Consider the following 26,556-nt stretch of genomic DNA (forward strand, 5'->3'; position numbering starts at 1 on the left):
TAAGACTTAAAAAGAATAGAATAGCATACCAATGATACTAAAGAACTGAATGGCGCACCATTAAGTACAAATTTTTAATATCAATTAGTTTTTTAAGTTCAAAAAAATGTTATTAATGAAAACATAGCACATATGTGAAACAATATATGCATATTCATAGCAAAGTAAGCTGATTTAGAAGGAATCAAAATATAAACCTAAGGAATGCAACTGTTACTGAATGATGAATCAACGGAGGAAGAATGTTTGGGAAAATATATCAATAATTAAATTCTTTTTAATACAAAAGTTTAAGTTTAAAACTAAAGATTAATCACCTAATATTTTTAAATCAGCATATTTTTCCAACTCTTTGATGTGATATTAAGGTTTCGTCGTTTGGGATAATTTTTTTGCTGCTTCTTAAAGTAGCTTTCTAGTACAACTAAAAATATTTTTGTACTAGAAAGCTGTCTTAAGAAGCAACAAAAAAGCTGTCCCAAATGAAGCCTACACCTAAAATCTCAAGCGCCTTAACACCAACAAATCAAATAATTTACTTTTCCACGTTTTTTGTTTACTTGAACAATTGAATGATGCAACACCACAAGTCATAGCACAAAGAAAGAAAAATCTTGATGAGTTGCCATGTTTATTTGGCAAAAACAAACATTGGTATAATACAAGTTAAGCTTCTCTCTCCTTTCTCTTTTATGTTTCTCTTAGTGCTGAGTTTTCTGGAAATATTAAGCTTCGAACCTATGCCCTCTTGAACAATGGCAGAATCAGAATTTCAAATGAAAGGGGAAGAAAGGGTTTAACCAAGAGATAAGGCTTCTATAGTATACAAGATTAAAAGAAAATTTAACGATTACATTTTCAATTTATACCAAGCTACATACAATTTTCTCAAATCTAAGGAGACGAAAGCCAACCCCATCCCACTAATTCCATTAGTTCCTCCATCGCTCTCAAATGAGAGCGAAATCACCAACTATTACAACAATCAAACACTCATCAAAACTTTTTTGGATATTTAATTAGGAAATACAGCAAATTGCCTTATACAAAATCATAAAGATAAGAAAAATGGCAATTTCCAGAATCACAGATAAGAAGAGCACTTCAAGCGAAAATGAAAGCCGAAAGATAAGAAGAAGAAGAAAAAGAAGAGATTAATACCTTGAGCAGGATAAGGATAACCGTACTTCGGATCACTCATCGTCGAAGACAGAGAACTACCATTAAAAACAGAAAAATAAGAGAAGGAAACTAAAGCATTGAAGAACTTAACATGGCCTCGCAGAGCAAGCTATTATATACAAAGAAATAGAAGGAAAGAGAGAGGGTAAAGAAAGTTGGGAGCTTTGGAATAAGACTACCATTATGGACAAAAAATCAGATTCTTTGGCGAAAGAATAAGTTCCATATATACCTTTAGAAAAAAAAAAATGCTATGCAAACTTTTTTTAAATAACTATTAGATTTATTTTTACAATACTACTTGAAATTTGATCCGTTTATGAAAAAAAAATGTCATTATTTACTAAATGGGATAAATTAATATCCTTATTAATTAAATTTAAAATTATTATCTTTACAAACAAAAGGCTAAAGCATATGATTTTTATACAAATATTGTATTTAAAATAATCAGGTTTTATTTTAGATAGAAATTTGTTCATGTTTCAACCTCTTTGTTAATAAATATTCTTAAAATTTCTAGAAGAATTCCTTGAAGAATTTCTTTCCCACCGACATTCCCAGTTCGGTGAATGCGAGCACTTTGCCTCCAAAACAAGTTATCTGCATTTACACTACGGAGAAAGCTAAGAACTGTAACGTTTCAGCTTATTGTTTAGGCCGGGTAAGGTTGGAATACTACTACTACTACAACAACAACATCAATTTTTGTCCCACTACGTAGGGTCGGCTATATGAATCCTTTTTTTTCAGGGGTTTTCCACGTAAAAACTTTGGTGTCTCTTATGAACGTTACACCCTCTCACTTATCTGATTGTGTGCTGGATCTTCGTACAACGCTAAGACGTTAAACCATATATTTCTCTACCGCCGCGAATATTCCAGGACGCAACAAAAATATCTAAGTGAAAAAGACTAAGGGGCCGCTGAAAAAGGAATGCATAATAAAATGAATGCAGTGTGCAATAAAATTTAGGTGTTCGGTTTAATGAACAATGAATATAATGTAAAATTTCAGTGAATTTTATTTTCACTCCCTAGTTTATTTTTGATGTATTGTAAACTTGCCTAACTTTGGTCCAATTCTTTTTTCACCGCAAGCTATTTACATTGTGACAGCCTGCCACCATCATTGCCCACCCGCAGACCACCTTAACTTGTTGCCTGTCACCATTAGCCACTATCACCCATCGCCGCCTGCCAATCATCAACATTGTCATCCATCGCCAGGCATCATCATCATTTTACTTTACATTGCATTTATTTTGACTTCAAGTCAAACCAAAAAAATAATCTCTTGATTCATTTTATACTCATTCAAACAACTTCAAATACTTTAAATACATTGCATTCTCTTTTGAGCAAACCAAACAGAAGAAAAATTGGGGGAAAAAACAAACTAGTAAGTATAATCCACCAAACATTTAATTAAAAATGCATTATCACTACAATAATTTTCATTTATAATTTTTTTAAAATATTATATTACATATTCATATATATATATATATACAATATTGATTTTCTTGTAAAATAAGTTGTGCTACTCATATAAAGCAAATACCATTTAAGAGACCGCTCAAGCCCCCAGCTGTAACCCAGCTTCACTGGAATTATATGGACCGTCCATCTTCCATTCAAGGATCAGGATCAAATGTAGTAGCATGGCTAGGTGTTTTAAGAAAACTTTGGAATTAAATGAGTTTTAAATGAACAAATTTAAAAAAAAGTATAAATGCAAGTGGCACTTTCATACTTTTCTCATACATAAATGAAGGGAAGGAATAAGCAGATTCCCATTAATTTAGCTATGATATTCTTAAAAGTCATTGATAATCTCCATCTCTTCTACATTTAAATTTACACTTTACATCAAGGAACAAGATTCCAAAGCAACACATTCTCTAAAGCTCTCCGCAAGCAAATAAATAAATAATAATAATCAAATAATGATACAGAAAAGAAAGTACGCAAATGAGGTCAAATATGACTGTTCTCTAGGGGTTTCAAAAATTGACACGAATCGAAATCCGACCCGAAAAAAATTAGGTTTGGGTCAACCCGTTTGTGAAACGGGTTGGGTTCGGGTTCGGATTTCCGACCCGTTTAAAAAACGGGTCGGATTCAGATTGACTTGGAAATCCGCAGGTCTACAAAATTTGACCTGAAAAATGGCTTTCGTGGCGTCGCCGACCCTCCGTGTCGCATCTGGTCCGATGTCCGAACCCGCGTGGCGCGTGTCGGCTACCGCACATCTAAAGCCCTTGCTTGGCTTGCCCGCTGCGCTGGCCTCACCCGCGTTGGCCTCGACGGCTCGACCCGTGCTGGTGTCACCCGTAGGCCGCACTCGCGTTGGCCTCACATGCGCTGGCCACGAGCCCTCGACGCCTCGCCTGCAGCATTGGCCTCAATCGCACTGGAATCAAAGCCTCATCTGCCACACTCGGCCGCTGGCCTCGCATATAGCGAACATGTTAGGAATGCCGAATAGGTTAGGTTTCGCAGGTCGGGTCGGGTTGGGTCAACCCAGTAAACCGACCAGGTCGGGTCTAGGTTGGCAATTCGAACCCGTTTAGCTAAACGGATCAGGTTCGGGTCAACCCGTTTACATCTAGGTCAACTCGGGTTGGACCCGAACCCGACCCATTGAACCGAATTGACACCTCTACTGTTCTCCACTTTTATGTCATCAAAATAAATGAAGTTCTAAATTGAGCATCCAAAATCCCAAAAACAGCTTACTTGCACTTAATGGCAGAGCTTCAACCTTGTCCTGTAATCTAGCCTAAGAAATTTAGCATTGTAAACTTTAACATATTCTACTAGTTTCATATGAATGGATCCCTAAAATTTACAAATTCTATGAAGTTCATCAATATGGTGTCTCAATGTAGATTAATTAATTCTATGTGGACGTTGAATACCATCCGAAGACCAACCATAATGCACCACGTCACCCTTCTCTCGGTACCTTGACTCGGTACTGCTGACGTGGTGCACTCTGATTGGTCTCCGGACGTCATTTTGCATCCGGCCTCCGCACAGAATAATTTCTCCACAATGTAAACCAATTCATTATTTCTCATTAACATGTCATTATTTCTCACTTAGAAGCCAATCATAGGATTCAAAGTTGTGAATGGCACATGCAAACCAGAGTTTATACTGACATAAAAGCTAAGAGTTACAAAGATTGCATGAAATATAAATATATTGGGCAACAGTAACATGGAGCTACCTAAAATTTCACTTATTTCAGATCATTTCAGCTGAAAGATATTCAAAATTGACAAAAATTTCATTTTCTATTAGTTATAGCAGTTCCAATAAAAATTGCATAAGCTATGCTAAATAATCAAAACTCAAACAAAATCATCAAAACTTGATTGAAATCACTAGAAGTCAACCGAAACTTATCCAAAAAAATTGTATATATAATTTTAAATGTAGCAATAAATTAATTGTTTTAAAATACTTTTTTCTAATAAATTAAGGAGAATAGAAAATAACACCAAAATAGCCAAATATTATCAAATCCGACCAAATTCAAGCTCAAGGGACAGGATCGAAACAGAAATTAAGTTTAAAAAGATTGAGATTATTCATCTCCTAGAACTTTTAACCTGTAGAAAAAAAAAACTTGTAGCTTAGATTTCATTTCAGTAACGTCATTATTAACCATATCCCTAATGTTTTGGATTGGCTTTACAAATCTATAGATGCCCTAGTTCACTTTCTTTGGACCAACTAATTTCAGGGTTTTGAAAACAGAAAGAGCTTGTAGTGCTTGATCAGAGCTCAATGAAGGGTTCCCAAATGTGTTAAGTGTGGCGAAATAGGCCAAACGAAATTGTTTCAAACGTCAAAAGGGAAATATAACACAACATAATAAATAACGAATGCTAAAAAACACTTGAATTATACACATCACCGAATATATAGCCATATGGTATTAAAACCACCACAGATTCACTATGGTTGATTGTAGAGGTAAAAAATAACATAATTTCTATTTTAACCAATAAGATGATTCCTCCTCACATTAAAAAGAAAAAAAAAATAAAAAATAAAAAAGCTAAACAATACAATAAAATTTTCAAAATGGTTTTAATGAAAGAACTGCAAATATTTGACATATTTATGCACATCACGTCATCATTGAATTAATGTTCATTGTATTAACACCACCGCAGATTTCACTATGGTTGGTTGTAGAGGTAAAAAAAAATAACATATTTTCTATTGTATCCAATAAGATGGTTCATCCTGTGAAACCCCTTAAATATAAGAAAGCTACTAACAGCCCAACTCTTAACTATCGAAATATTGTCTCTTAGGCCTAAGAGCCTCACAATTTTGTCTTGTTGGTGTAACTTCGCGGTAGGTTAACCATCCCAGAATTGCTTTGCGATGTGCACACTTAACCGTGGAGTTTCTTAAATGAAATTTCAACCATTACACCAAAAGACGTCTCGATGTTTAAGAGTTTAGCTTTCATATACTTTAAGGGGTTTCACAATCTCCCCCATTTAAGTAACTGATGTCCTCGTCAGTATCATTATCCTAGAATCATCCACTAGACATATGAGATTCTAGATGTGGCCCTAACAAGTTCAAGTGAAGGCTCCTGTCATGTAGCACTTTATCCCAAACAGGGTTTAAGAGGTGCTCCCGTGACATAGCACTTTGTCTCGTATGACACTTAGTTCCCATCTTCTGACTGGTGTATTTCTCTGATACAATTTGTAATAGCCCAATCTCTTAACTAACGAGACATGTCCTCTTTGGCCAAAGAGCCTTACGGTTTTGTCCTCTTGGTGTAGGTAAGTGATGTTACTCAAAAACTATAAAATGGTGAAAGTCATGATTTGTACACATAGATGTTCTAAAATATAAGAAAACTGCAATTTTTTTAAGCTCCATGGGTCCACTCTTCTTCAGGGCTATAACATAATCCTAAAAAGGTCAGAATGTTGGATTCACTGCGTTCGTCGCAGTCACGAGTGTCGTAGTCGTTCTTTGCATAGGCTTCAGGAAAGGTGACAAGATCTTCAAAAGTTTTCTTCTCGCCTCATTTATCTGTAAGTCCACCATGATGTACCACTTTTTAGCCTGGTATTCAGTGATTTGCATGGAATTCCGAGTTCTTTGAGAATAGGTAGGCAAGTTGGTTATTGGGTAGCAATAAATTCAGTTTTACTATGTCTTTCATTAGTAGTTCCTTCCAGGTAAGTCGGAGCGATGAGAGTGTTCTTTAGTGCCGTATGATTTATGTATTGATCTTAACTTGACGGAGAGAGCAGACATACACATGTCTATGACATAAGGAACAATGTCCTTAATTTTCGCGTCAATTTCAGATATTTTATAACTTCCGAAATAGTGATATCGGTGGCGGAGAACTCTGGTCATTATATTAGAGATGCATGCTCAAAAGTAAGAGATGTTAATCTCCCAAGTTATAAACTTGGGAATCTTATTGCCCAGGATCATTATCTAGAAAAGTTGTAATTAGTTTTACAGAACGATTCAAGTGCTTTACACCTATGGCAGCTGCGAATCCAAAAATCAGAGAGATTCATACATAAGACATACAACCCAATAAGAAGAGCCGATGAGTTATCTACGAGCAAAGCCATCATTCTTTCAAAGCCTTCTAAAAGCGCAACTGAGAAAGAAGCTACTAAGAAGGATTACCAATCCATTATTTTTATGGACTCCCAACAAGTCCAATTAGTTGTTGATATTAACCTGCTACTGATTAAACAGCTGGAAGTAAGAAATGAAATAAGATTTTGACATCTTATGGGCAATAAGAAGCCCGAGTTCATACCTTGGTAGATTAACGTCTCTTACTTTCGAGCATGCATCTCTAATGCAATGACCAGAGTTCTCCGCCACAGATAACACCATTCCGGAAGTTATCAAACATACGAAATTGACGCAAAAATTAATGACATTGTTCTTTATGTCGTAGACATGCATATGTTTGCTCTCTACGCCAAATTGAGACCAATACATAAATCATACGGTACTAAAGAACACTTTCATCACTCCGACCTACTCGGAAGGAACTACAAATGAAATACATAGGAAAACTGAATTTATTGCTATCAAATATATGGCTTACTTACCTACTCTCAAAGAACTTGGAATTTCATGCAAATCACTGGATGTCATGCTGAAAAGTGGTACATCAGGTGGACATACAGAAAAATGAGGTGAGAAGAAAAATTTTGAAGATCTTGTCACCTTTCCTGAAACCTATGAAAAGAACGACTATGACACTCGCGACTGCTACGAAACGCAATGAATCCAACATCTGGATATTTTTAACATTATGTCATGACCCTGAAGAAGAGTTGACATACGGAGCTTAAAGAAAACTACAATTTTCTTATGTTTTACAACATCTATGTGCACCAATCTAGACTTGCACCGTTTTAAAGTTTTTGAGTCACATCACTTAGTTATACTAAGAGGACAAAACCGTGTGGCTCTTAGGCCAAAACAGACAATATCTCGATAGTTAAGAGTTTGGGCTATTACACCTCCTCTTTTTATAAAGAAAAAAAACTAAAAAGGTTGAATAATATAATAAAATTTCAAAATGATTCTAATTAAAGAACAACAAATATTTGACAAGTTTTAGACACTCCACCCTCAAATCCCAGGGAGGACTCCCCTGCCCAATCCATACGAAGACCTTACCACAAAGATCAATCCACAACAAAAATATTAACGATTTCTGAAATCAAAATATTGGCCCTACAGTGTCTTGGGTGGCAAAATCAATGTGACAGGTAAAACCTTGTATCTCAGCAAATAAAGTTTAGTAAGAGAAAAGTCATCAATTCTAATATAGTTGATGCCTCCAGATTTCATTTCAGCAACGTCATCATTAACCATATCCCTAATGTTTTGGATTGGCTTTACAAATCTATAGATGCCCTAGTTCACTTTCTTTGTACCAATTGATTTCAGGGTTTTGAAAACAGAAAGAGCATGTAGTGCTTGATCCTCTAAATAATGAGCTCAATGAAGGGTTCACAAATGTGTTTAAGTGTGGCGATATAAGCCAAAAGAAATTATTTCAAACGTCAAAAATGAAATATAACACAACATAATAAATAAGGAATGCTAATAAACACTTAAACTTTATACACATCACCGAATATATAGCCATATCGTATTAACACCACCACAGATTCACTATGGTTGATTGTAGAGGTAAAAAATAACATAAATTCTATTGTACCCAATATGATGGTTCCTCCTCCTTTTATAAAGAAAGAAAAAAACAAGCTGAACAATACAATCAAAATTTCAAAATGATTTTAATGAAAGAACCACAAATATTTGACATGTTTTAGGAACTCCACCCACAAATCCCAGGGAGGAGGAAGAACCCTAAATTGTTTGTTTCGGAATCCAAGCAAACTTCCTAATCTAAATTTCAGGAAAAACTCCATTGTTTTTCACTAAAGGTATCAAATCATCCAAAACCTAGAATGAAGATGATCGACATCTCCCATGAATGAAAATAGCAGTACAGTTACTTCAAATATCAATAAGGCTTGTTGTTATGATGTTTGGTATGAAATAAGCTTACAAGAAAGATTTCTTGTTAACCAAAACTAAATTAGTCCTACACAAAAACAAGAGTAATGATTCAATCAGTCGTGTAAACACTTCTAAACTGATATCTTCAGCATAAAACTCAATCTACCATAGAAGATGAAGTGTTTCAACTCAACGGAATAACAGTGGATCAATTGCACTAAACAGACCCTAAATATGATGAAGCATTTCTTCTTTAGGCTTCAAAAAAAAGTTTAAGGTAAAAAGCTCAACTCCTAAAATGCTTAAATCCTACAAAATACCAGTGTGAGACTGGTTCAAACATTTCATCAAACATGTGGCGGTCATTCTCTCCAACGGCCTCAAAAGGCTATCTTTCCCAATCGCTCCTTCTCCTAAGCCGCATTTCGATCTCCCTCCTTTCCATTCCTCTTCTCGTTCTCTTTATCTCCTCCATTTGATCCCCAAATCTGATCACTTATTTCGAAGGCCGTGCCGAAGACATCAGCATCGGCCTCGCTGCTGCTGATGCGGAAGCGACGGCAGCACATATCCTCGTACCTCTTACGGAGCTGCTTGGTTTTTTGCACGATCTCCTTCGCCGTGAAGTCTCCACCGACGGCTCGCCTGACGCGCTCCACTGGGGAGACCGTGGCGTCGAACGACTCCACCCGCTCTCGAGCAATCTCCAGTGCCGTACGAAGTAGCCGCACTTCCTCCTCCTCAGTCCACTGCGCTGTCTCCGACTTGTTTTCGCTGCCGCTAGCATCGGCGGCGGCGGCGGCGGCGGCGGAGGATGAGGAAGGGGAAACGCGATGGTCCTGTTGCATTTGGGAGAAAAAAAAAGGGAAAAAACAAAGAAGCTCATATGAGCTAAAAAGTAAATAGTCCTGCGCTAAGTGCATCTCCAACCGTACTTTTGGAGCTTGAATGGAGTCCCTCCTGCTGTTTGACTGCGGGTGAACAATGGGACATCAATATTAACATTACATTGCATTGTTTATCTTAGGGGTATCAATATTTGACACGACACGAAAATCCGACCCGGACCTGACCCGGAAAATCCGGGTTGGACCCGACCCGATTTCAAAACAAGTCGGGTTCGGGTTGACCCGACGGGTTGCCGGGTCAACCCGCAAACCCGTTTAATTTAAAAATTTTCGAATCCCGCCCCATGCCCGAATACCGTGTGACCGGCTGCCCCACTGACTCACCTGTCCCCCTGCGTGACCGATGCCCGCTGCCCGCGGTCGCTTCGGGTCATTTCTGCTGGCCCCGCGTCGCATCCCACCGCTTGATTCGTGACTACCCCGTGACCGTGAGTCTGTGACAGCTGCCACTGGACACCGAACATCGCTCCCGTCGGAAGCTGCTGCCGCGCTGAAGGCTCGATGCCGCCACGCTGAAGGCTCCTTGCTGATTCTGTGGGTTGGGTCGGGTTGACCCGAACCAGAAGTGGGTCGGGTTCGGGTCCGGTAAATCGACCTGTTTGTAAAAACGGGCCGGGTTCGGGTTGACCTGAATAGTGTCGGGTCATTTTCGGGTTCGACCCGAACCCGACCCCGTGACCCGAAATTGACACCCCTAGTTTATCTCCGTCATTTTTACCTATATATTGAACTTGCTTTGGAAAAGAAGAGGCGACCGTTACCTGCAAAAGAGTGAAAAATGGAGTTCGATTGGAGATGAATCACGGCATTTTGGAGTGAAAAATGAGATTTTCGGTTGGAGATGCTCTAAGGCCATCTACATCCGAAAAACTCAATTTTAAGTTTTTAAGTTTTAACTCTAAAATGCAATAATACTAAAAAAAATTGTAGTAACTCGTCTCCAATAGTAACTCGTCTCTTCATCAATTTTTTTGTTTAGTTTGGCTTTCTTCACCCCAATAGTTCATTCAGATTAAGAGTCACAAACATTATATTCTTCATAATCTAGATTTAGAGAATGAAGTGTGTCCACGAGATTGTTGTTTACTAGATTTAGGGGTTAGATTTTTTGACTTCAATGAGACATAACAAATGCTCAACATACAAGATGCATGTCGAGAACTAGATTGACCATCTTGAAATTTTTCAAATTTTTTATAATGGTCCACACATGGTCAAACTTCCAATTTAGATTAAACTTCTTATCTTGTACAAATAATAGTTTGGCTTAATCTAACTGCAAATTAATATAAATAATTATAACTAAATAAGTTGTGAAATGAATAAGAGATATTTTAAAATAATCATTAATACTCACAATATTTTCATTTAAACACCACTAATATGTCTATTTTCAACCTGTTGAATGCATACATGCATCTTCCTTGTTGTTTTCTCAATAATATGAATACAAGACTAAACAGATCTTTTTTAACACATCTCCCAACAATGATATAAATTTGTTGGAGTCTTTTCATCTATTTTCCAATCTCACTTAAGATATAGCTCCTTCATGTCATTACGTCATTCAGGGAAAATAATATAACATGGGTTATTATTTGGCTGATAATATATATCCAAATTAGTCTACTATTGTGTAAATTATTCAAGAATCACGTATTTCAAAGGAATAATATTTTGCAATAAAATAAGAAGCGTGTAGAAAAAATGTAGAACGTGCTTTTGGAGCTCTCTAATTTCTTTTCACAATTGTAGCAGGGCCAATACAGTTTTGAAGCAAAGAAGTACTACATGATATAATGACTACATGCATAACTTTGCATAACATGATAGTTGAAGATGAACAAAATCTCAATTGACCAATTTGTTGATTATTGATTAGGTTGGTAAACATAATCTATTATCCCAAGGTTAATCAAGAGGATGGTGAATTGGTAATTTTAAAATTTTCTCTTAGATTTTTAAATTTGAAAACCTTTGATGTTAATAGCAAGTTAATTAAGATTTAAAAAACAAAATTTTCAACTACAGTAAATAACTTGTAGTAAATCAAATATGAAAATTTAAAAGAAACAAAAATCTATAGTGGTTTGATCAAACACGACCTACATCCACTCCCTGAAGTCTTCCTCTTCAGGTATTACACTATTACCAAAGTGTCTATCCATTTGCCCCCACAGCAAGGCGGAGAAGCATTTATAAATCCTCTCTTCCACCAATCCCCGGTGCAGCAGAGAACTGTCATCCTTTCACACTCTCCAAGTGTCGGCAAAGAACCGTCATCGTATCACACTCTCCAAGTGTCGGCAGAGAACCTTCGTCCTTTTACACTCTCCAAGTATCGGCAGAGAACCGTCGTCTGTTTACACTCTGAGTGTCAATAGAGTACCAGATCTTCTTCAAAGATTTTTCTCATGAGCAACTAAAAAGATAAGAAGAATAGTGATAACCAAAATCACAAAGAGATCATTAACTTTGAGTAATCTTGTGAACTCTTCACTTTCTACTTGTAAGAAATCTCTCTCAAATAGTCTCTCACACACTCTTTTTCAATTGCCCTTGAAAAATCATGAAGACCAGACTTTTTCACATCAATTTTAGTGAACCTTTTATATCAAAGACACAAAAAACAGTTGAGAAAATTGAAATTTTTTATTTTGAGCGTACACGATCGTACAGTATGATCGAATATTCGTACGTACGAATAGTTAAAAAAACTGTTGTGTACGAACCTGTTGTGAATCTGTACGAAATAATTCGTACACGATCATCGTCTCGTACGAACTCAATTTGTACAATACGAACAATTAGAAAATTTTTCAACTTCGTCAGGACGAAGAGGCACCCCACAATTTCTTACCTTATATGGTGTACGTACGATGACGACATCGTACGGTACGATCAGTTATAAAATTTTTAAGTTCGTCGGGACGAATAGTGACTCCTCCATTTTGTACCCTGGACGGTGTACGTACGATGACGACATCGTAAGGTACGAACTGTTCAGAAAATTTTCAATTTCAGTTGGACGAAAAGGGACTCGTCCAATTCATACTCTGGAAGGTATGTACAAATGGTATTTCATACAGTACGATCTATACTTAGAAAAATTTTCTTCTTTATGTTCATTTGATTGTCCGAAAGGGAAACTAACTGATCAGATCGTCCCATACGAAAAGCTATCGTACAATACGATTAGTTTAAAAATTATAGATTTTTAATTCTCCCCCGATGTACGTGTGCATAGTTACTCAATTACAATCACACTCTCTCATACTCAATAAAATAAAAAATACATAATTCATTTACAATAATCTCTAAACTGATCTGATTTGAAGTTTTCAACAATCCGGAGTATGATTTTCCTAAAATGTTAGTACACACGAACAGCAAAACAATGCATCCAAAATATGTTAAGATAAATATTAATCAAAGAAATAATATTTAGAATCATAAAAAATAGACATGTTGCGAGAATATCAATAATCAAGAACTAAGTTGCAACAATCTCATCATAGTTAAAGTTGTGAGAGAAGCGTCACCCCTAGAGGTCGAAATGGCGGTGGATGAAAATACTCGATTTCAGGAATTTATCAATCGCTATAAACAAATCAAGAATAAATATGCCCTCATTGCACAGCGAAATGCATTGATTGATTATTTGTGGAATCAATATACTAATTTTAATGTTTAGTTGCCTTCATTAGCGGGATACTGTTATACCATCGTCAACTAACAACAGCTTTACTTGGAGGTGAATTAGGAATTAATTCTTTTCTTTTCATCACAGTAGGGGCCTCATTTGAAGTTGAAAGGGTACCACTACTGGATCGTAGAGGGTGAACCTCAAGTTGAGGAAAATCCGAAGTTAGCTGCTTTGATGCATTACCTCAAACACCAAGACTGCAAGATCCTGTAGCTTTGTATTGTAGAGATGAGAAAGAAAGGATTTCTACAAACCTGCACGATGGCCCAGTGGCCTAGTGTTCTTCATAAGCAATTACACTTTCCATTCCATTACACAAATATATATATATATAATAATAAAATATGAGAGAGAATATATAAAGAATATATTTTTTTGCGGTAGAAAATAAAGTTCGATTTGAGACAAATTGCTGCATTTTGAAAGATTACTATATTTTGGATTAAAAATTAAAATTTTTAGTTGCAGATGGCCTAAACAAGAAGCTCGTATGAACACATAAGACAAATCAAATGCTCTCAACTTTGTAATCTATTTTTTTATTAAATAAATCTGATTCATAAATAGAAAATTATACATGGATAAATGAATTTGATTACATTTGCCTAAATAAATCCAATAATTTATCAATTACATATAAATCAAACACTCAACATAAATTGTAATTTAAATGGCATTTTTAGTCCATCTGATAGATTCAAACCAAATAAATACCGATCGAGTGGGAGTTATAGGCTTCGCTTGGGACGATTTTTTTACTGTTTCTTAAAACAACTTTCGAATACAAAAATTTTAATTTTTGTACTAAAAAATTATTTTAAGAAACAGTAAACGAATCCATAATCTAACATATTGATCACAAGTTAGAGCCAATCTAACTGCAGATTTTAAGGAAAAAAATCAACTTTTATATAGCTAAAACTTCAATAAGAAAATATATCTAAATTATTTAAAATCTTATCCCTAAAAAAATGTCAAAATAATAACACCAAAAATACCAACCACAATAGTGCAGTATAATCTTATATGAACAACCTGTATCAACCTCAAAGCTCTCGAAATCTTAATCCTGAGAAATTATTAGGAAAAAAGTTCATAGAACAACAGGATTAGGACCTTTGATCACAGCAAAAAGTATCAATTTGTACAATAAACAATTACACTAGTCATCATATTCTCCCTGAGCAAACTTGATCTCTGGGTAAAAGATAGCAGTCACTTGGTTTCCACCAAATTTTCTACCGTGAAGTCCCTGCCTAGCTTTCGCGGACCCTTCGGTGTCCGCATATTCCAAAAATACCTGGGATAAAAAAAAAAAAATGAATCCGTATTGACATACAACACAAATATCAAGTTGTTGTGAAAATTTACAAGATTGGTTTATCTAGGAGGCAATATCTGATTCAGAAAATTTGGGACATTCCATAGGACAAAAATTTAGTTAGTTTTAGGCTGCGTTTGGGATGGCTTTATTACTACTTCTTAAAGTAGTTTTTTATTAAAAAAAAATTAAATTTTATACTAGAAATCTGTTTTAAGAAGCAGTAAGAAAGTCATCCCAAACGAAATCTTATTCAGACAATTTGGGACATTTGATTGGACAAAATTGCTTATCTAGAAGGAGAAACATGAAGAATAACATCCTTTCAAAGGCAACATCTAAATCAAATTTACTGTGTTGGAAATATAAAGGCTATTACATAAAATGTCAGCTTTCCGATGATCCGGTTAGGAGAGTGGATGTATTGGATTTGATTTATGTCAAGAAAAACAGAGGGATTATTCTGTGTGGATGCTGAACGCAGCTCTATATCAGGATACCAACTAGAATGAGCCACGTCAGTGATACCGAGTAGCGGTAGCGAGCCGCAATACCGCGATACCGAATGGTGCTGAGTCGCAGGCTTAGATATCCGAAGAGGGTTTGGCTTCCCACAATATTTTTTCAGAAAAATAGAGGTAGACCTAAAAAGACTTGGCTATAAAATATTAAAAATGATTTTTTTATTAGATTAAAATAAGAATTTGACTCTTAATAAGACACAATGGAGAAAAAAGATTCATATAGCCAACCCCACATTGTGTGATAAATGATTGATGTTTGTTGTTTGTTGTTGGAAATATAAAGGCTAGGTGGAAATGAGAAACGAATATAATGTCCTTTATCAATAAAGTTAGATGATTTTCAAAATGTAAGCGAAGTTTATGTACAAACCTTTCCAACTCCGGGAACTGGCTCGCCATTTGGACTAGGTCGAGGGATGACAGCATTCACCAAAGTTCCTGAAAAACATTAATAGATACTATGAGATCATAAGATAGGTAAACATGTACCAACTTCTGCAATTAATGAAGATCATTCTGCAAATAAAACCCCAAAAAGAATTTTCTTAATAGCATATTAAAATATATGCAAGGACCAACCATATTTGCCGCCTTCTCCCTTCATATCTTCCAATATATCTTCATATTCTTCATCATCTTTCAACTCATCCTCAGAAACCACATGTGTCAAGCATATCACCTTGGTTGGAAGGGATCCAGGTTGGTACACCAACTTCTGCAGGAACAGCATTTATTTTTTTAGAAAACCAAATTAAAAATGGATTAGGCTATGGAGTTTCTGGTTTTAAGCTTCACGAGAATGCGACAAAGTACACCAACTTCTACAAGAAGTACTGAGTACATGTTGACAAACAATACCATAAACTTCAATGATTAAATTCTATAAGCAAAGGTGAATATGGTATCAAGTTTATAAATACTAAATTTAATAGAGATAAGATCACCTACTCATACATTGCGAATAGACTATTTCATGATTGCCACATATAATCTTTTAAGTTACAATGGATGAAACTGGGGAACTTGAATCACACCTCACATTGCAAATACTTCAGTGCAGGGGCGGATCCCCCTGGAGCTCGCTGGAGCTCGAGGGGGGAAAACTGCCCCCCATAAAAAAGAAAAATAAATAAATTATTATTTAGGTAATTTGTCCCGCTCCATCTATTTTTTAGTCTTTATTATAAGAATTTTTAAGTAATTCCCCCCCCCCCCCTAAAAGTTTTAAAATACTATGATCTTTAAGCAATTGCTCCAAGCAAATAGTAAACAGAATTCATCATTTTATTTATTAATTTGAATTTCAAAAATATCCTTATAACCAAAATTTGTTCTGAGGGCATTGCCCCTTCGACCTTCCAGGGGCGCTGCCCCTTATTAATTTGAATTTCAAAAATATCCATATTGGTCGTATAGTGCTTAGGTTGTAATTTATCACGCTTGCTTAGTGCTCCACCTAAAAACAAATCTAGAGTCTTTGCCCCTTCCAAGATTACTTGAAAGGTAGAATCTCATTCATGCATTTGCGGTTAATTTTGTTATTAACATGAATATTTGTAGACTACTGAGTACTGACATTAGGTCACCTGGTCATTGCCTCTTATCACCAATAGAGAGGTAATGGGTTAGAAACGTTACGAGGAAAAGAAAAAAGGCCCAACATCAAACTAGTCCCACTTCTTCATTTCCCTGACACTTTATATTGGTGTCTCCATATGAAGAGTAACTGCTTCTTCAAGGTCAGTCACAAGGCCAATTATAATACAACAACCATTTAAATCAGACTAATAAGAGCTCACAGATAGTTCTCAATAGCAACACTCCAGTGATGTACCACCTGTTAACAGACGAGGTAATTCACTTATTTTTGGGCCTTACCAGAGTAATGCCACCTCTAGTCTCTAAGAGAAGAGAGCTTTCCCGCTGAGGGGAATTAATGGGAGACATCCATATTCCAGAGCACCTCCTTGTTGGTTTTGGTTTTATGTTTTGTTTATAAGTTGCTTCATATAATTGATTTCTTTGCACTTCCACATGATTTACTTTATCATTGCAGAGTTAAAAGGCCATTATATTGATTTTATCATTCTTTTGCTAATAAAATTTATATTTATGCTTGAACATTTAAAGACTATGCATTTAAAGATTCATGGTTAATGGACGATTTCACCATTTTGTAGTTGCTTTAAGAATTGGCCAAAATAATCTAAGGTTGGGTGACTCTTTTGTAAAGACCATGTTATTCCATTATAAAGTGTATAAAAGTGATTGGATCTCACCTTCAGAAGTGAGTTCCATAGTTTGTTTGGCTCAAATCATAAGAAATTGAGTTTTCAAACTCGCCTTCAAAAAGATGAGAAAAGAATTTCAATCTTGAATGCTAGGAAGGCACCTCAAACTTTTTTTTTTAACAATAGAATTGTTGTGTCCTAGAATATTCACGGCGATAGGGAAATATAAAGTTTAACATCTTAGCTTTGTACGGAGATCCAACGCACAATCAGATAAAATAGAAAGTGTAGTATTCATAAGAGACACTAGAGTTTTTATGTGGAAACCCCTTAAAAGGGGGAAAACCAAAGGGCCTGGCCCTATTTGAATGAATTCACTAAGGTTTGTAGTCAATTACAAATGAGACCCTTCCTTAGGGGAAGGCCTTGGTTTGATGTAGCAAATATACATCATATAAAGTGCATTACATGGTGGGAATTGGAAGAATTAGTATTGACATGTTCGTTTAGTCAGCAGGACCCTAGTCGGTGGGCGACGGAGGTAAGAAAGATTGTAGCCGGGTAACGGTGGTTGGAAGGATCATAGTCGACAAGAATTGGAGATCGGAAGGACCGTTATTTGGCAACGGAGGTCGAAAGGAACTTAGTTGACGGGCAACAAAGGTCAGAAGGACGGTTGTTTGGCGAAGGAGATCGGAAGGACTGTAGTCGGCATGTGATAGCAATTAGAAAGACCGTTGTCTACCAACCAAGGTTGAAAGAACCGCAGTCAGCAGGCGACAGTGATCAGAAAGAACGTTGTCTAATGACAGAGGTCGGAAGGATCGTAGTTGGTGAGCGACGAAGATCAGAAAGGCCGTTGTCTGGAGGTTGGAAGGACCATAGTCGGCGGGTGACAGTGGTCAGAAAGACAGTTGTCTGGTGACGGAAGTTGGAAGAACCGTAGTCTGCGGGTGACGGAGGTCAGAAGGACCGTAGTCAGTGGGTGACAATGGTTAGAAAGACCGTTGTCTAGCGATGGATGTTGGAAGGATAGTAGTCGATGGGCGACTGAGGTCAGAAGACCGTTGTCTGGTGACGGAGTTCGAAAAGACCGTTGTATGGCAACAAAGTTCGGAAAGACCGTAGTTGGCGGGTGACAATGGTCAGAAAGATCTTAGTATGGCAACGGAGGTCAAAAGAAACGTAGTTGCTGGGCGACGAAGGTCGGAAAGGCAGTAGTCTAGTGACGGAGGTCGGAAGGATCATAATCGATGAGCAACAGTGGTCAGAAAGGCCGTTGTTTGGCAACGGAGGTCAGAAGCTCTGTTTAAAATTGCGCAATTTGACCCAAAAACGCTTCGAGGCTTACGCAATTCCTCACCTGGCAGAGGCGTACGCCTCACCTGGTATGAGGCACACCTCAGAGGTGCAATTGCGCAATTCTGGGTGATGCGTACGCCTCACAGAAACGGCCCCACCTACTTAAAATGAATCCTCTTCTTCCCTTCATCCCGCACGGGTTCCCTGTTTTCCGAAAATTTCCTTCTCTGGTCGTGAAACAGACGGCATACCGCATCGTCGGCTTCCCTTCCCGCCGCCTCTCCTACCGGCGCCGCCTCTCTCCGGTGAAGTTGAAGTGTCCGGCCGCCCTCTAGTACTCCACAAACGATTTTAGGTATTTTTTTTTAGTTTAGGGTTAGATTTTTGAAGTGAAAGAAAATCTAATTTTTTTATTTTTTCGATTTGTGTTTTTGGATTTTTTGCTTTAGGAAATATGGTTAGAGGCAAAGAAAAGGCGAATACCTCTATTTGTACTTTGGGACATGATTTTATTGCATCTATTTTCTTACTTTCCACTATTTTCATATATCATTTAGATATTTTTATTGTAAGATAGAATATTGCTATTATTTGCCTGCTAAAATCCTTAATTTCTCATTTACGCAATTTTGTGTCCGTGAGGCTTACGCCTCAGACTGCCTCAAGGCTTACGCCTCGCCTCACGGACGAAAACCGCCTCGAGACTTAATTACGCAATTTTAAACCTTGGTCAGAAGTACCGTAGTCAGCGGGGCAACGTTGGTCAGAAAGATTGTTGTCAACAGGCGACGGAGGAAAGACCGTATTATGGTGATGGAGGTTGGAACAATCATAGTCGGTGAGCAACAATGGTCAGAAAGATCGTTGTTTGGCAACGGAGATCGGAAGGACTGTAGTCGGCGGGCAACATCGGTCAAAAAGACCGTTGTCAGTGGGCGATAGAGTTCAGAAAGACCTTAGTCTGGTGACGAATGTCGAAAGACCATAGTCAATGTGCGACAATGGTCATAAAGACCGTAGTTGGCGAGCGACAGAAGTTGGAAAGACCGTTGTCTAACGATGAAGGTCGGAAGGACTGTAGTTGGCGAGCGACATGACCATTGTCAGCGGGCAACAGAGGTTGGAAAGACCGTCGATAGTAAGTGGTTGGGTGTAAATCCAACATCAGTTGGTGGTCGGGCGGAAGTCTGGCATCACTCAGTGTCCTAGAGGAAGTCTAGTGCCAATCGGTGGCCGGGCATAAGTCCAGCAATAATTGGAAGCTGGGCAGAAGTCTGGGTCAATCGGTGGCCAGGCAAAATGTAATATCAAAATCTGCTCCAGGATCGTCCAGGACGATCTGGGATCGTCCTGGGACGATCAGTTGAGAATCTGCTCCAGAATTTGCCCAGATTTGCTCCAGGTGATTTTCTGTATGCATCATCCAGGCCGATCGAGGACTTCGGCCAGGCCGATTGGCACTGTAGAAAATATCGGCCGGAAAATAGTCCTGGGAACCGTCCAGGACGATCAAATTTGGTCTGATCGTCCTGGGACGATATGACGATCGGCCGGGCCGATCTGAGTTTTATAAAGCTGAAATCAATCGTTTTGAAGAGAGAGAAAATCAAAAACAAAATATCTGATTTTGAGGAGAGAGAAAGTCGAGGGCATTTTTGGAAAAGTTGATTTTCGGACGACGCGGAGCCGTTTTCGTCCGAAGAGACTGTTCAGGATTTTGCTGTACGCAAGGTAAGGCACATTCCGCCTTTCTCAATTTTCAGAACTGTCGTGTTTGGCGGTATTTTCTGTCCAGATTTTGTTTCCGTTAGTGATTTTCGTCCGTATCTTTTGATTGGTTCAGTTTTTACCGCGTAACTTTTTGTATTATGTTGCCGTGCCGGGTGTGCACGTTTTGACTATATTTTGAAGATTTTTGTCCGGGTATTTTTGATTCGACTGTGTTTTTAGTCGACTGGATTTTTCTGTGTAAGTGAAACTTGTCTGTGCAGTAGAATAAATGTTCTGAAATGTTGTTATCTATATTCTGTGCGAATTTGGTGAATTGTGATTTTCAGGAAAAAATTGTGTAAATTCCGTATACTGCCGTTGTGCTGCCCAATTTTGTCTGATTTCTGATTTATCCGGATTTCTTCTGAATTGATACGCTATCTGTATATGCTATAAAAAGGGAGTTATAAGGGGCCTGGATCCTATGAGATTCAGTTAGTGTCTGGGGAAACCTTAGATGAGCTCAAGTTGGAGAAATATCTGTTATATTCCGGATCCGATGAATTCTATTATTCTGGTGTTGTGAGCACATTTAGCTTAGCTATTAATTACTCAGAGAATTTCTGGTGCCGTGAGCACAAGGGAGACATAAGGGTCAGAATCCGTAGTGATTCTGTTTAGTTTAGTTTAGCTATTAATTAAATATCTGATTTGATATGATTCTGATTTCTGTATCTGTTCTGTAAGCAATTATGATTCTGATACGATATGATCTGTAATTCTGATTTCTGATTCTGTTGATGTGATCTAATCTGTTTGATTTGATAGCTGTTCTGTTTAGTTCTGTTCTGATTTGATAGCTGTTCCGTTTAGTTCTGTTCTGATTTGATATCTGTTCCGTTTAGTTCTGTTCTGATATGATCTGAATTTCTGATTTCTGTATGATTCTGACTCTGTTAATTTATTCTGTTCTGATTTGTATTCTGATGTGATCTGATCTGTACGACTCTGATTCTGGTTTAATATATGTCCGTATAAGTTCTGATTTGTTTCTGTTCTGGTTTGAGATACGATTCTGTTCCGATTTCTGTACGGATTTGTTTGATGAATTGGTTTTGAGATTCTGAGAATTTTGATTGGAGGTTTGTTGCTTTGCTGAGCTGTTGAGCTCACTCTCGTTTTCTGGTGGTTTTCAGGTTCTGGGAAAGGGAATGAAGTCCAGGACTAGAGTTCAGAGTCTGATTTGTGATAGGTACTTTTGTACTTTTGATTTTTGTACGGTCATGGCTTTTCTTCTGTATTTCTTCTGTTAGCCATGTACCGTATTTGTAGATGATTGTTTTGAGGAAAAGAAAGGAAAAATATAGATGTTTTATTCCGCTGCAATTGACGATTCATAGTAGCTCTGGTCTGTGTCTGTGTGTTGGTTTTTGAGTTGAAATAATTTGGAAGATTCAGTTCAGTAAGCAAATTCCAAAGCCAGATCCTGGATAAAAGATTTGGTCGCGGCCCGGTGCGAGCGGGATCCGTCCCGGGTCGGGTCGGGTCGTGACACAAAAGTCCGACGACGGTCAGTGTTCTGACAATAATCTAAAAGTCTAGTGGCAAGAGAACTCTAGTTTCTCTTCCTCTCTTGGGTCCCCTTTCCATGAGGAATGAGAGGTCTATTTATAGTTGTTTGAGAGTAGCATGACAAGTAAATAGGAGGGAGATCAACAGTATGTAGGGAGTAGTTTGAATGGACGGCCGGTATTGATCCCCTTGATCGTGGACAGTTTACTGGGCATTTGAATGTCTTAATGATGCTAGAATTCAACAATCTTGGACTAGTTGGATTCGTCTCGTCGAGCCGCTCGATTCAACTATAAGAATGTAATGTTTAGAAACCTTTTGGTCATCTAATTTATAGTTTGAGCCTTCCAAATACGTTTCAGGTCTTCAATTTGGATTCATTTGGGCTCGGATTGAGTCGAATTTGGTGTCGTTGGGTTCATATTTTCAAGATGTTCAGTTCAACTGTAAGTTTCCAAAAATCAGAGTTCAGATGGTCCCACATTTAATTTTGAAAGTTTCCAACTTGATTTTGCCTCAAGATTCGTGCCCGATCAAGATAATTTTTTGATGATATATCAAGAATAATATTAAATTAATAGGAATATAGATAAGGATATTTCTTCTACTTATACTAAAAATAAAATAATGAAAATTAATGATGGTGAATAAAATAGCTCACTGCAGCAGAAATTAACTTAGGACCTGAGTTCACAAGAAGTTTGCTCCTAGAAGCCAATAGATATCAAAACCTGTTTTAATGTGCTTTAATGCGGCTCACTACTAAACCGATATCCAAATTCTAACAGTGAAAATAGTTAGCACTAAGTAATACAGAGAGCTGTGACACAAAAGGTATTCTTTTCTCCCTTCTTCTGTGACACAAAAGGTATTCTTTTCTCCCTTCTTCATCCCACATCTCTTTCTTCCATTCTCTTTGTTCTGTTCGTCATGAATTTTATAAATTTTCAGTGCTCGACATGTATAAATGGAAAATGATCCACAATAATTGGTTTTAAAATGGGAAAAAAGAAAAAAAAAATCAATATACAACCTCAGTTTTGCCCTAATGGGGCTCACAGGTGGTGATGAATGTATTGAAATCTTGTTTAAAGCGTCTTTTCAGCACATTCTTGACACTAAGTGTGATCCTTCAAGGGACTACGGATGGAACAATAAGTCAGGCATAACAAAAGTTAAGTTTACCTTAAGGAACTGAAGTTTATCGGTATTTTTTCACTTAAAATGGTCTAGTTTTATTTTTGATTTTTTTTTTTTTTGGGGTTAAAAGAGGGTATTTGCTGAGTCTAAACTAGACCAGAGTTGTGATCCTATGAGATCAAAACAGTATGAATGCAAATGGAATATCAATAAAAATTTTAATATTTTGAGCAAAAACGTGAGTGACGATTGAGGGAGAATATAAAAGTACCATACTGAAGTTTTCGATTACTTATAGAGTGGTGGTTCTCAAACTCAAAATAGTGAAACTAGTAAAACGGGTACATTCAAACTGAAAATATCAAAACAACTACAATGATGACAGGAGATTTACACCAATGGGAACCAAACCTGATAGGAATTATGAGGGGCTCCAAGAAGGAAACTTCAATGAAATATTCAAGCAATGGTGAATAAAAATATGTGCAATTACCTGCAATGCTACCTGCTGTTGTGCCTGCAGCAATACAATTTCCTGCTCTGGTCTAGGCTGTGTTACACCTTGGTTTGCACGCCTAACTGTAAGGGTTTTATCTCCCATCTTGATGCCATTAAGTGCCGCACATGCTATATCCGTAACAGAGAGATCTTGGTAAACACAGAAAGCATAACCTTTTGAGTTGCCAGTTTCTCTGTCCTTGACAAGATCAAAACCACGAAGAGAACCAAATGACTCCAGCAACTCCCGCACCTGCGCTTCTGTGAAATAGTATGGAAGACCACCAACAAAAATACGATCGGGCCCTTCAAGACCCCCAGTCGAGCCAGATGATAGACCAACAGCAGCAAGGTTCAGGTTGGGGTTGGGCTGGCTAGGTCCAAGAGCGGCTGCAAGAGAAGGGTTGTAGTCACTTGGCCTTCTTACCTTCACCGGTGCCCCCTGGATCCACAGAAGTACCTTAATAGTAGAACAGCAGAAAAAAAAGAACCGAGTTGATTCAGCTTGATATTTCACTAACCTCAAAAATAATACCATCTAAGGCCATTGCATTGCTTGCTTCTTCCACGGACCTCATTTCCACAAAAGCAAACTTCTTCTCATGGTTTATATATACGTTAACAACAGCATCGCCTTCACAATGATAAAATAGGTTAAGTATATCTTTCATCATCTTTCACGAAAGAATAGTACATATGGACATAAGACATGTAAACTCTTACCTGGACCAGCAGTGTTCCCCCCAATGGCTGCCATAACTTGGCTAAAAAAAGTTGCCACAGACTGAAGGAAAAAAATTATTTTTTTCAAATGACCAATTTTGAAAAAGTACGAGTGACCGTGACTCTAATTAAGACCAATGATATTATCATCCAAGGCCATAATTCAAGCTTATAAGAACAACAATATGAAATTATTAATTGCCATTCATTCCAGTGATTGTTTCCTTTATACTGTTTTAATTTAATTAAGATAAAGGAACTGCTTACAGGGTGGATAACAGACGACAATACCATCAATAAAAAGGACAAAAACAAAGGTAAATAATATAAGCTCTTCCTTGTTGATGAAATTAAAAGGAAACAATTAAAATAAAGAAAATGACATTAGCGTTACAGAAAAATAATCATGTAGAATCAAACAATCAATAACAGAAAAACCATACGCACCTTAAACATTTGAAGAAACACAGATTCAAACCTCAAAATTCCCACAAATCAAGAACTATTTTTTCATCACAGATCCAACATGTATGTTGAGGTGCAGCTACATCTCCCAAATTAAGTTTCAAGATTTTCAATCGGTGAAAAAAACGTAAACCTTCCCAGAAAAAGTTTCAAGATTGTGATTAGGCTAAAAAAACCCGCCAGATAAAGTTTGAGTAGATCCACCCGGTTAAAACCTTAAAAGCTATCAACTTAATCTATTTTATCTTGATTTCAAGAACCTCTTGCTTGCATCATTGATACTAGAAATCTACCTTTTTTTTTGTTCTATTGTTTCTCCCCCAGCCACATGAGATTTCAAAAGCCTCTTTGGTTGCTTCAATGGCACTTTATCTATGATGCACAAATACAAATACCGTAAAAACGACAAAGACATTAGACACGTCAATTATTTAAAATATAGGACACGGATATGGCTTTGGACAAAGCCCCATAATTTTTAAATAATGCTTAGAAATTAAATAAACATAATATTAAGAATAATAAAAAATGCAAATCATTGAGCTCTAATATTAGCTTTGTAAAGATGAATGATCCATAATTAGTTGTCTAGCTTATGATATTAAAAAAAGTATAAACTTTTTAGTAGAACATCAAGATTCAATATTCAATAATCAACTATACACTAAAAGAAATAATAGGATTAACTTCATCATATATTTGTCTTTGATCTTCAATATTATCATTACTAAATAATATTGCTTCAAATTCTGGCTCATCCTGAGAAAAGTTTGCAATCTCCAAAATTCTCATATCATTGAGGGACTCAAAGCCATCTCCTGCAAGATCTCACATCTTGTTATCATCTTTCATATAAATTGGGATATTTCTTGGTAGAAGAAAAAAGTTTGTGCGCACATAAACTAAGCTTCAGTATGTTGCAGAATAATTTTGATCCTTATCATTAATTGAATGACTAAGTTCTCCAATTTAACTCACAAAAAGAGGAGGAAACATGACCAAAAAGTTTTATGACAATTATTTGAAGTAGAGATGGTGAAGCTCCATCATTCAACCACTAAATCTTTGGATCCATCATCCACCTATCAAATAAAAATTCTTGATCTTCCAAATCCTCTATATATCCAAAATTTGACAAGCTCTGCATTCATCATTTTGTCTCTCCTCTTTTGGAAAATGATATTTCAAAACATGCCAATCTAATATTTAAAAATTCTAAATCTTTATGTGAGGAAATATGTTGAGATCATATTAAAATAATTCTTTACTTGAATACCTTCCAAGAATATAAAAAAAGAGGTAATTACTATTTTACAAAATGATAATTCATTATTAAAAAAATATCAAAATTTTGTCTTGAATTTAAAAAATGAGCTAAGCAATCTAAAGGCATCTTACTTTGCCCCATCTATTCTCCAATATAGTATAAACAATACTTCAAAAACTTGAATCATTATCATTTGACTTTCTTTCTTGTCTATATATTAATTTCTTTCACTTTAGCCAAAATTAAATCTCACATCTCATAAATCAAGTGTAGTATACAAACAACAAATTCTAAATTTCACATTCCTTCCAGTATTCAGATTACAAACTGAAGCAATAGTCAAAGCCTCACAATTATACCAAAATAATAAAGTCAATAACAGGAGTTGTAGAAACAAAATGTTGAACCCAACAAATTTAAACATCCTTGTGTTGCAACCATCAA

The 26,556-nt window shown here is 36.8% G+C and overlaps 1 protein-coding gene across 3 annotated transcripts in view; it reads right to left on the bottom strand.

Moving 5' to 3' along the window:
• Positions 1-14,323: 14,323 nt before the first annotated feature.
• The window catches only part of LOC110112224 (splicing factor U2af large subunit B), a 32,959-nt gene continuing 20,726 nt past the window's right edge, over positions 14,324-26,556 (bottom strand). For 2 of the 3 annotated variants that reach the window (XM_020844368.2, XM_020844370.2), the window contains exons 8-13: positions 24,381-24,441; positions 24,179-24,291; positions 23,653-24,099; positions 15,784-15,919; positions 15,575-15,642; positions 14,324-14,659 (exon numbers count right to left, since the gene is read on the bottom strand). In XM_020844368.2, coding sequence (XP_020700027.1) covers positions 14,522-14,659; positions 15,575-15,642; positions 15,784-15,919; positions 23,653-24,099; positions 24,179-24,291; positions 24,381-24,441 — 963 coding nt within the window. In that variant the 3' untranslated portion in view covers positions 14,324-14,521. The remainder of the gene's footprint in view (positions 14,660-15,574; positions 15,643-15,783; positions 15,920-23,652; positions 24,100-24,178; positions 24,292-24,380; positions 24,442-26,556) is intronic. The other variant, XM_020844371.2, reaches the window with a different exon arrangement.

Source organism: Dendrobium catenatum, unplaced genomic scaffold (genome assembly GCF_001605985.2).
Source record: "Dendrobium catenatum unplaced genomic scaffold, ASM160598v2 fragScaff_scaffold_1373, whole genome shotgun sequence".
Taxonomy (NCBI): Eukaryota; Viridiplantae; Streptophyta; class Magnoliopsida; order Asparagales; family Orchidaceae; genus Dendrobium; species Dendrobium catenatum.